The sequence below is a fragment of the Micromys minutus genome, assembly GCF_963924665.1.
Source record: "Micromys minutus genome assembly, chromosome: 8".
Lineage (NCBI taxonomy): Eukaryota > Metazoa > Chordata > Mammalia > Rodentia > Muridae > Micromys > Micromys minutus.
Genome location: NC_137977.1, coordinates 57,041,128 through 57,052,813, shown reverse-complemented (window position 1 = coordinate 57,052,813; position 11,686 = coordinate 57,041,128). Strand labels below are relative to the sequence as shown.

Sequence of the window (11,686 nt, the reverse complement as noted above, 5' to 3'; positions counted from 1 at the left end):
GAACTCACATTGTCCCAGATAAATTACAAACTAATGTTTTTTTTTTATAACTAGGACCCAAAAAACGTTTGAAAGAACAAGAGTTTACATCAGTCTCTCCTTTAAGGTGAATTCCCCTATTTCCAATAGCCTCAATGTTTTATTCCATAGCAGTGTCTAGTAAGTAACAAAACTTTACACATCACCAGCATGAGTTTTCCAAATCTCTTCCCTCTCTGTAGAAACTCTGTGTATAATCCTCATTGGTGGAAAATTCATCTCTATATGGGGTCATCCAAAATGAGAAGACAAATTATATTATTTAAAAATAAAATAAACACAATGGGCATAGTAAATCAGCAATAAATATACTGTTCAAACAGAAGAATGTAGAAAAAATGAATGTTTAGTCCCAAGCCATTTTGGAACCTATTCAAGAAAATAACACTTTTTAAGCCTAGGCAAAATTCTATATGGTTTATGGCTTTCTTACTTTTGCTTCTTATCTCTTCTGTTTAAGTTCATATCTCTGTCTGTAGGACCACCTTCTCCTCTTACATCCATTAATTTCTAGGGTTAATACAGTTTGCTGTTTTTTTCTAACAGTATATAACAGTACAGCACCCCCTTTATTCTGCCATTTCTCTGTTCCCTTTAGTTCAAGTTGTAAGTGGATTTATTTTTTGGTTTGGTTTTGTATAGCAGTCTCAAGACTGTTGTTGGTCTTCCATGAAAATATCATCAATCTAGGGATTTCTCTGTGGCGTCCTCTTGGGCTATTTCTCCTTCACTCTCAGCTTCACCTGAGAAAGGTTCATTGTTCTACAAGCGATGTGCTACTTTTAAAGATTCCTGTGCTTGACTGAATGTTTTGATGTTTAGGCCCTCCTAAAACCATGAATAAGGGTAATTGTAGACTCACACTCATGCCTTCTTCTCCTACAGAGGTCTCCCTGACCTAACCTAATACCCGATTTCCTAATATATATCACTATATCCTAATTCCAGTATGTTGCTTAATGTAATAAGCTGATATTGTCTCTATTGCCAAGAGTACTCTAGTTTTTATGCATGATGGCTGTTCCCTCAGTATATTAAGTTCCTCTCCTAGTTTACCACAGGAATAAATTTGGCCACATCTTCAAGACTTAGGTAATCTCCTCAGTGAATATCCGAGTTCATCACAAGTTCAGCCTCTCATATAACTGGAAATGCATGATAATGCTGAATTTTTGTTACTGTGAAAAGGACCCCTCCCTTCATTACCATGTTAACCCTCACTGGCAACACCCATAGTCTACTCATGGCAATGTAGGGTTTTCTTATTAAGCTCTTAAAAATTTCCCCAGTCTCTGACAGTTACCCAACCTCAAGGTCATTTTAATATTTTCAAGCATTTGTTGCAGTGGCTCTCTGATTCATGACAGGATAACCTGAGTTGGCTTTCTGCTAACCCTGTAAAATCTACCATTATGCTATAGCTTAAAGCAACATGAATTTACTATCTTATAACTTGGAAGGTCAAATATCCAAATGTGACATTACATTTTTTAAAATCCAAGGATCTTTAGGACTAGGTATTCTGTGGGGGATTGTAATAAAGTTTGCCTTCTTCAGCTCTTGGAGTCTACATTGGCCTTGGCTCTTGATTCCCCCCAGTAAAAGAACCACTCTTCCCCTGGTCCTGTTTGTGGGGCCATATCTCTTTCTCTGTGTCTCTCTTTCTTTGCCTCTTTTTCTAACAAGTCATATGATTGCACCATGCAATCCTTGATAATCAGTGGTAATCTCCTTATTCCCTGGCCTTCTATTCATCAGATCTTTAAATCTTTTTGTCCTTGCAAGCCTAAAAATTCAAGCATTGGAGCAAGAGGATATAGGAATTTGGAGTAAAGAGGAGTATGGTCAGGTAATTTGGAGTAGAGAAGCCTGATAAGAGCTACAAAGCTTCTAAGTAATCCCTTCTTTGGAATATCATACTCCTTCACTATCAAGATATAAAGGGACTATTTTAGTGCACCTCCTAGAGAATACAAATGCTCATTTTCCTATAAGGTGGGGCAGATGATGATGGCTTCTTCACTCAGATTTGCTGATGGATTTGCCCGTAAATTCATCATCATGTTCAGAAGAGTAGAATACTTTGTATGCTCCATGTGACTCGGGATCAAGTTCCTGATTACCTGGTCAGAAACATGCAAGGTGGTACTCTTATAAGGTAAGGTGTCACCAAACACATGAGAAGGTATTCGAAACTATCAAAGCTACGGAGTACGTATCAATCAAAACCAATCAATAGTCAATTAACACATATCCCTTGTGCCAGCAAAATGGCACAGTTTGTAAGGTGCTTTAAATTGAAGAACACAGTTTGATTTTCAGGACTCATATGCTGCAAGACAAAAACTAAACAGCCCTCAGAAGCTGTCTTCTGATCCTCATACATGTACTATCAGATAAGCAGATGCCTCCAATATAACATTTTAACAAAATAAAAAGTTCTAAAAGGTGGAAAAATATCTTCTTACTCAATGATTCCAAATTAGACAATAGCAATAAATTTGCCATATTTATATTTGCATATTTTATGTAGATAGATAGTCCTATAATCCAAGTGTATAATGCAACTGGTTTATCACATTGTGGTTTATCACATTTTCATGTTCACATGATCTAATCTGCAGCATATTCAAATTCATATTGTAATTCCTACTGTCTGACGTGATACTACTGGTAGAGGAGTAAATTTCTAAACTATAGTTTCAAACGTGTTTAAAACCAGACCATAGTGTTCAGACAATGGGAGGGGGAAAAGTTACTTACTGAATTAAGGTAGGATAAAAAATTCCATTCCTCAGCTAGAACCAAAAAGAATTACATTCTTTTAACTGGGCTTTAATTTTTGACCTAATCTTAGAAAATCAAGAGTTTGCATGGCTTCTCCATACTGGTTACTAGCATTCAACATATTCTATGTGGATGACAGAAAAGAAGTATTAACTAATGTGTCTTTGAACTGAAAATTTAGATTCTGTATGGTTTAACAACATGTTAAAATTATAGAAGTCTTAAAGACAATGCAAAGAGCATTGATCATGCTAAACTTTTTTCACGGGTCCCATTTTTTTTTTCATTTTTATATTTTGATGTTCTTTCTGCTATTGTTAAGGCCAAGGAGGAAGTGTGTCTGACACCTTTAAAAGGAAAGAAAAGAAAATACAATGTCTCCCAGGTATATGCCACAAATTCCTTAGCATTGAAAATATTAAAACTGTTTTCAATAGAAGGTTTCTAAGCCAAGCTAAAGGAGGAGATATCAGGAATGAAGTACAAAACAGTACTCCTTCCCATCATCTGGAGAACACAGCCATGTCAAAGTGGAAGGGAAGTAAATAATGTGTGGATCTAGAAGCTCCTGTCAGTGGGATGCTTGCCTGGACTCATTTGGACTTGATAATCAGAGATCACATGGAAGATAACTTGATGATTAGACTTTCTGTGTTGGGTTGTATAGGATGCTGTAGCAGCTGAGAGTCTCAACCTGTGGATCAAAACCCTAATCGGGTAGCATATCATATATCTATATCATCGTTGTCATTCCTAAATGTATATATAAATGAAAGGTACAAATTCCTTCCCATGATCCCAAACACATGACCCCAGTGCCTGATTACTTTTCTTACCAAATTCTGAACATGACAAATTTCTCCAGGTTTGCTAGCATTGATTCTACAGAGAAAAATACATGGCCCATTTAAAGCCAAGTTGTAGACTTCAGCCCTACATTTATTTCACTTTCACTCTTTCATAAAAATGGATATCAACAAAGCATCTAAGACTCTTGGGAAGTTTCGACTTAGGCATGAGATGCCTTACCACTGCTTATCTCTACATTTTCTGGATGAAAAATGGGTGAGCATGGCTAAGGACCCGAAGCATCCTTTTCCTGTTTTTTTCTCCTGTTTCTAGTCATCTGGTAGTGACCTTATTCCAGAGTATTCCAAAGACCTCCTACTTTTCACTCGTCTGGTACAGTTACCTTTACCAATCTTGAGAAATTTAAGTAACAAGGCAGAGTGGGTGGGGGTAGAAGGAAGGAGTAGATAAAACTCACATGAGGAATGAGAGGTAAGGGATGGGGTAAACATATTTCAGAAGGGTTTCTTTTCATCATTTTTCTGCCTAAATCCATTTGTTGGTTAGTTCATCCTTTTAACAAAACTGCAGTGCTCTTTCCCAGGTCCCACTAGCATCTGTGAGTGGGGCTGAGATGAAAGGCACAGGGCATCATTGCCTGTGGAGGCTGCCTGCTGTCTTACAGTGAAGACAAAATGTGCAAAATAACTGGGCTCGGAGCAGTTCTGTCACTTCAACTCTGTACCACTTTCATGAAACTTGTTCTCTCTCTCTCTCTCTCTCTCTCTCTCTCTCTCTCTCTCTCTCTCTCTCTCTCTCTCTCTGTGTGTGTGTGTGTGTGTGTGTGTGTGTGTGTGTAGGGGGTGTGTCAGTGTATCTGTCTGTCTCTGCATATAGGGTATGCACATGGTCATGCATGTGTGTGGGCATGTGTCTCTCAGTGTTTCTGTGTGTTTATGGTGTTATATGTGTATGTGTGCATATGTTTTTATGGGGTGTGTTTGTGCATGCATGTGTGTGTCTGTGTGTGTATATGCATGTGTATGTGTGTATGGGATGTGTAAGTGCATGCATGTATGTGCCTCTATCTCCCTGTGTGTGTTTACATGTGTACACACACTCTTTATTCACAGTCTGTCCAGGGACTAGAGAAGTCTTTCGCTCTCTGTGAAGACAACGTAATCACGTAGGTCAGCACAGTTATAATCTAAAGCTGTCTGTCTACTGCCTCTTTTCTCCCAACTGATGAAAACCTTGACCCTGGGGAATGGGGATTGAGTCTTGCTAAATCTCCAGTTCTTTGAGGCTCTGGGAATACGGTGGGTGAGTGCTTTAAATCCCAGTCCTTCTGATTCTAATCTGGAGAAGAGTGAGTGTGGAGGAATGAAATGCGCGATGGAAAAGGTTCCAGTTACTCTTCCCCAGAAGCAGCAGTCTGGCATTTGTTTGCCGTGTGTTTCTGGGTCTCTGTTTCCCACTTCTAGAAGTGGGTTGCATTTGCTGAGTTTTTTTTTTTTTTTCTTAAATGAAAATGTGTTTTGTAACAATGCAGAAAACAAGAAAGAAAGTAAATGGCTGGCTACTTGCCCTATGTGAAACACCTGCCTGGATTTTACAGTCACACAAAATAATTTTCTGAATGCTGAAGATCAAAAATGATTGCTGCAAAGCCTCCAGATGCTCACGATGTTCCACTGGCTCCATTGACAAAAGTGACTTCCCCCGCTTTGCCCACAGAGGGCATCCCTGCGCATTGATATGTAGACCAGGCAAACGCAGCTGCTGGAAGCCTCCTCCGTCCGCTCTTTTTTTTCCCTAAGCTTCGCTAGGCCCCCGCCCCCCATTGCGTGGAGTCTTTCCCCGATCCAGTTCGTTTCCCTCCGGTCTCCACATTTTCCCTTCCAACCCTCCACTTCTCCGGATCAATGGATAGTAAGGTTCCAACTCTCAGCTCACACACCGCTGGCGGACACCCCAGTAACAAGTGAGAGAGCGCCCTGCCCGGCACTCAACCGCCTCTGCCCCCTACCCGCTTCCCCATCTCTGAGAAGCCAAACCAACAGCATCACCAGAGCGGATTTTTCTCTCCAACTTTATCCAACCGACTACAAGGAAGCAGCCTTGACGATCTAACGCATGACCAGCCACAGGATTGCTTTGCGTCTCTTTAGCCCGTCTGGATATTCTGTTCATTGATGCCTCCCAAGCCCCGCAGAGAGCTGTGTCTCCTTTTCTTGCTCTCTCTGCTTCCCTGAGTTAGTTCTCCAAGGTGTTACCGGGGTTCGGGAGCTCTTGGACCGAATGGAACTTTTTGCTGCTTCTTGCTGCTGATTGTGTCCCTGGACAAGAAAAAAAAGGCTTCGCAGGCAGAAGAGGCGCAGGGGAGGTGGAGAAAGAGGTGGAGGAAGAGGACGAGGAGGAAGAGGAGGAGGAAGCCTAAGGGGCTCGGCGCGGGTGTGTGCATGTGTGCATGCGTGTGTGAGTGCATGTGTGTGAGTGCCACCGTTGCCCAGGACCCCCGGCCCCGAAGGTGTTGGTTGAAATATGGAGAATAGTCTTGGATGTGTTTGGGTACCCAAGCTGGCTTTTGTACTCTTCGGAGCTTCCTTGCTCAGCGCGCATCTTCAAGTCACTGGTAAGAGGTCTTTCCCTTTCTTCTCTTCCCTTACCCCTTCCTCATCCTGTTTCATTTGGAGAATAGAATTACAGTGGAAGAGAAATATGATATCCGATGTTCTCTCTGCCCACCGTTTTCTCGCCGATGATAAAAGACAGAAGACTTTTTTCTCCTGGGGGTGGAGGATGTTGGTGGGGTCGAGGGCATCTCTTCGCGCTTTTTCAATGTGGTGCTTCTCTTTTGCGTCTTTGCTTTTACAAATACTTGTGTTGGGTTTGGGGCGGGGGGGGGGGCAAGCTGGTGAAAGTGATGGAGATGCTGTTGTTGAAAGGAACTGGGTTGTATCCTCAGAGCCTCAAAAACCTGGGGAGGGGGCGGTGGATGGGGTAACAGGAGTAAGCGGATGATGACATCCGGGGTGCTTAGAACAAGTCTGTGCAGGATGTTGCTGCTAGGGATGTTTGTGTAAATACATGCGACCCAAGCTTTGCATTTTTGTACTTGCGGAGTGAGAATTGAGAACAAGACAGATACATTTTGAGTACTTTGGATCAGTGCATAGCGGAGCCTGAGGAGGAGAAGAGCTGGCAGACAGAGGGATGTGGATTGGGAATTTGAACGGTGGATGGATGCTGCTTGCTGGTTAGGTCTCCGAGACACCTCCAAACTCCAAATGTTTGCTATTCTGTGAAATAGGCCTGCTGGCCCTGGCTCTTGGCAAGCGTAATTTCTAATTAAAAAAAGGGCAAAACTGTTCCGGGGCTAGATTAGGAGAAAGAAGGGATCCTAAGACTGCTCTCTGGGTGCTGCAGTCTCAGAGTGCAGAGCAGAGGCTTCTGTGGCCAAAAGAATTCAAACGGACAAAGTGGTAAGATTTACTCGTCTTGCGGGACACCACCACAAGTAGGTTGGCACTGAGTAGAAGGAGCCGGTCTGCTGGGAAAAGACAGAACAGCTGCTGTGTAAGCATGCAAGTCCCTTCGGAATCGACCTTTCCTAAGATCCAAAGACTGCCCCGGCTGGGGCCAGGAGTTGGAGAGGAGCGCCCCAACCTGTGCCTTGGAAATTAACAGGGAATAAAATTAAATTACAGCAGCCAAGCCCCCCATCTCCCCGGAGTCCTAAACTCCGGCGGTCTGGTCCGGGGTTGCTTAACCAAGGGCTGTGAGCACAAGCAGAGAATGCGTTGCTTCGCGGTGTGGCAAGGGATTCAGGCCATCAAGCAAGTACCAAACCAGCCTTCAGCCTTCCGGATTAACGCAAGCCATTGCGCTGGGCTTTCATCCTTCTGTAGGCAGCCAGAGCCAGTCAGCCTCTGTGTGTATGTGGTGTGTGAGTGTGTGTGTGTGTGTGTGTGAGTGTGTGTGTGTGTGTGTGTGTGTATGTGTGTGTGTGCGCGCGCGCGCGCGTGTGAACGCCTATGATCCGTGCTCCTACCCTCACCCTCAGCTCAGTTGCCCGCCCTTCCCCCTCCCTCTGGGCGGTCCCCTCCTCCCGGGCTCCTCTCTCCCAGAGCTTTGTCCTCTGTAATTACTCCCTTTGAAGGTGGGACGTAGGTGTGGAGAGGGTATTTTATTCTTATGGCAATGGAAAGTGTAAAAAAAGAGAAAAAAAAAATGCCCTCCTTAAACCACAAATCCTCAGAGGCAGAGCAAGCAAGATCTCCCTTGCACCCAGAAGACCTGTGCTCTCTCTCACACTTTGGGAACACCTGAACAAAAAGGAGGAAGTTCAGAGATGTCACTTACTAAGCAGAAAGCTCACTGGGGCGGGGGACGTGAGAGAGAGAGAGAGAGAGAGAGAGAGAGAGAGAGAGAGAGAGAGAGAGAGAGAGAGAGAGAGAGAGAGAGAGAGAGAGAAAGAGAGAGAGAGAGAGAGACAGAGAGAGAGAGAGAGAGAGAGAGAGGGAGGGAGGGAGGGAGGGAGGGAGGGAGAGAGAGAGAGAGAGAGAGAGAGAGAGAGAGAGAGAGAGAGAGAGAGAGAGAGAGAGGAGACAGACAGAGAGAGACAGAGAAAGAGACAGAGAGAGAATTAAGGGATGTGTAAAATAGACAATGTCAGTTAACGCAACATTTTAAAGCCATCTCCAAATGACTATTACCCTGCAAAAGCTGCTGCTAGATGAATGGAGATAGATCCAGTATGTTTTATTAATCCTTACATTAAACATCACCTTCCTACTCATTCAGGTTGGTTTGTTTGCCTGTATTTAGTCATTTATTTATTACTGTTTTATTTCAATTCTTTTTCTCAAAAATTTCTCCATATATATATATATATCTAACAAAAAAAAACTTTCCAAAAATACACACGTGTATAAAAATTACCAGTGGATGGCCCTTGCTGATCTTTGTTCCAAACTTCTGAACATCTCTAAATACATTTGTGCCATTTGCAAACAAAGGTGATGTGTTCTGTGCGGGTCCTAAGATTGTGGGTGGTATATGCTTTGAAGATTTTGCTAGTTTTGCTCAGCCTGCTCTTCTTTGCTCATTTATCAAACCGAATCCTTTTTCTTAGTGGTAATTTTTTGGGAGCATGGCACCAAAGAAGCATAGTTCACTCCAAGAAAGGACCAGTAGGAGGTGCCCTTAATAAGGCCAAAAGTCTAGTTCACAGGCATTGAAATTCCCACTCAGCAGAAGGTTTTAAAGACTTTGTTGATTGGTAACAAAGGATTATGGAGCCTAGCACAATAGCACAGGCCCTTCCCCTCATTCTAGGCAAAATGTGACACTTGTTCATTTGAATGAGATTATTAATGTGGCAATAAAAAGGACATCCCTACACAGTGTCTGTGCAGAGTGAGGACTTGAAGCTTAGAGAGGAAGGCAGTGCTATTTAGTTTGTTCCTGTAGGATGCCTTCTTCTTTACTTGTGAGCCATGTGCAAAGCACCAGGTAGAATCTCACGATTTCAGGTAAAATGGGAACTGGAGACATTGATGAAGGAGACAGGAAGTTTACCGGATAAAATTATTTAATTATCCATGCATGTCTGTGGTACATTTGGTTCGAGTTTATGTAGTCTATATATAATGAAATAATATTTGCTCTGTCCTAGTTCCCTTTTCACACCAACAGTCACAGCACATCAGGTGCCTTTTCTGGGCTTGCTGTGCAGAGGAAAGAGGGTGTCAGGGCCTGGTGTTGCCCGGGTAAGCGGGCCCACCACTGTTCCCGCTAGTGCTGCAGTATAAATCACTAGTGACCTGTCCCACTATCCATTTCCCACCCTGCAGCAGCTGCCCTCTGAGTTATGAAGCATGTGAAATATCCAGCACATGTGTTATATGTGAATATATGAGATTCAGTGAACTTGCTTTAATGCTCTTAACAGCAAGGCTGCTGGAAGGAACTGATAGATGCTCTCTCTCTTTTTTTTTTTTTTTTTAAGAGATTTATAACTTCTTTGTGTGTGTGTGTGTGTGTGTGTGTGTGTGTGTGTGTGTGTGTGTGTGTCTTCCATTTATTCCATGGCAAGTTAACCTTTCTGCAGACTTCCTTAGTTCATTGAGGAGGTTGAGCTTTCATCCTGTCTAGTTCATGAAGGGAACATTGCCAGAATAGTCTCCCCCAGTAACAGAGTAAAGTTCTAAACCAATAGGAATCTGACAAGCAGTTTTGGGGAGGCAATTCATTTGAGAAGCTGGGATAGTTTGCTACAGTTGTTTGTTTCTAGAAAGGGAAGGCAAGATAAGCCTTCTAAGGGAACAGTCTAAGTCACAACACAGTTATCTCAAAAAGGTTTCTCTCTTCCTGCCTATGCTTCCCACTGTAAGCATCCACTAGTCTAAGATTTCTATGTATGTGAATTGTTCCTAAGAAGTCTCCAGCAACACACAGTAATACCATATAATGCAGTTCGATCTCTGTCATCTGCATACCGACTGATATAAATCCTGCCACTTTGGCTCTGCTTTTATCTTCAGGGTCTATGGATGTTTCAAGGAAGTGCTGAAGTTTCTGAATTGACTTTTTCTGTAAGACTGTATTCTGTATTCTAAGATATTTAAAAAAATATAGTCTTATATACAACAATTTCTTTGGAAAATTTAGCATCTTAAGCTACACATATGAGACTTCTCATTTTTTTTTTTTTTTTTTTTTTTTTTTTTTTTTTCCCCCTTAAGGATGTAGTTGCTGGGAATCATTGTCTTTAGTAAAACACAAGGGTACCTGCTCAGAGAGCAGCTTTCCACAGCCCCTTGCCTTCTCCTTCAAGTGTCTAAGTAAGGACACTCAGGATTTCACTCGTAATGTGATGCTGGCCTGGGTCCAGCCCCCCTACAGCCCCCCCTAGATTCCACAGACCTGGCCTGCATTACCATCGGAAACTTATGCCAAATCAAAAACAGGTTTCTGTGTCTGGGTATTTGTTGCAAAAACATCTTCTAAAGTGATAATTTTTCATCTATCTCTACTGGTAATCATTTAGATGAACTTTAGATAAATTTTAAATAACCTTATTACATCTCTGGGGTTAAAAGAATAATGACATAAACCAACTGATGATCCCTTGATTAATTACTGATTTAAAAGTTATCAGATTCTAGAAAAATAGCTTAGACTCTGAAATAAAATGGACAGTGTGATAGATGTGTAGAAGTCCTAAAATATAAATATGGTATTTCCTTACCTGCCTTTTTCGTTTCAGGATGACAGTAGAGAAGGTCTTGAGAATTTTTCGACCTGTTGAACCTGGGCTTGCAATATGGCTGATTCAGGATTAGAATCCACCAAATTCAATATTTCTACAATTGTCCATGAAATTTTCACTGGCCTTCTGTCGACTGTTTGCTTCTCTCTTTTCTGTCCTTGGAGAATCCAGCTGTCATCCCCACACAATATTAAGGCACCCAGGTCATCCTTTTGATGTAACCAAGTCCTTGCTCCATAAGCCTTATGCCCAATGTGCTGTGTTATTCTTTAAAAGACATGGAGATTTGTCTTAAAGTATATTTTTAAATGCTCATGACTGCTTCTTTTAGTGAAACATGAACTGCACTTATTAAAGAGCTCCGTAATTCTGATACCTGGGAGATTCACTTGCTGTTTGCAAACGAGGACTCTCAACATTCTAGAGTGTACACGCTCTGAGAAAGGAGTGAGCCCTACAGGGTGATGGATGTGACAGCCTGGTCAAGTGATTTGGTCACAAAGTTTTTATACAGGATTGAAGTCTAGAACTTTAACTTCCATCAGTGATTCCACTTTTCAAAGTTCAGAGCCTTTAGCACTGTCTTTATCATGCCAACAGCTATGATCCTCCACAATACATTTAAGATCCTCTTGAAAACCTCATACAGTGAATCTTCAACTTGCTGACCTGATGGGGTAAGGAGAAGCCATCCAGATTGTTTTCCCTGTAGGCCAATAAAAACTCGCAAGACAAAATTACAATGTTACGTATGCAAAGTGAGCAGCAGCAAAAAATAAAATGCAAATTATTATG

The 11,686-nt window shown here is 42.1% G+C and overlaps 1 protein-coding gene across 1 annotated transcript in view; it reads left to right on the top strand.

The window, feature by feature from the left end:
- Window positions 1-6,159: 6,159 nt before the first annotated feature.
- Window positions 6,160-11,686, top strand: part of DCC (DCC netrin 1 receptor) — a gene marked incomplete at both ends in the record, with an annotated part of 1,062,613 nt that continues 1,057,086 nt past the window's right edge. Inside the window, one exon of the mRNA XM_080920225.1 lies at window positions 6,160-6,250. Within this exon, the coding sequence (XP_080776351.1) occupies window positions 6,160-6,250 (91 nt within the window). The remainder of the gene's footprint in view (window positions 6,251-11,686) is intronic.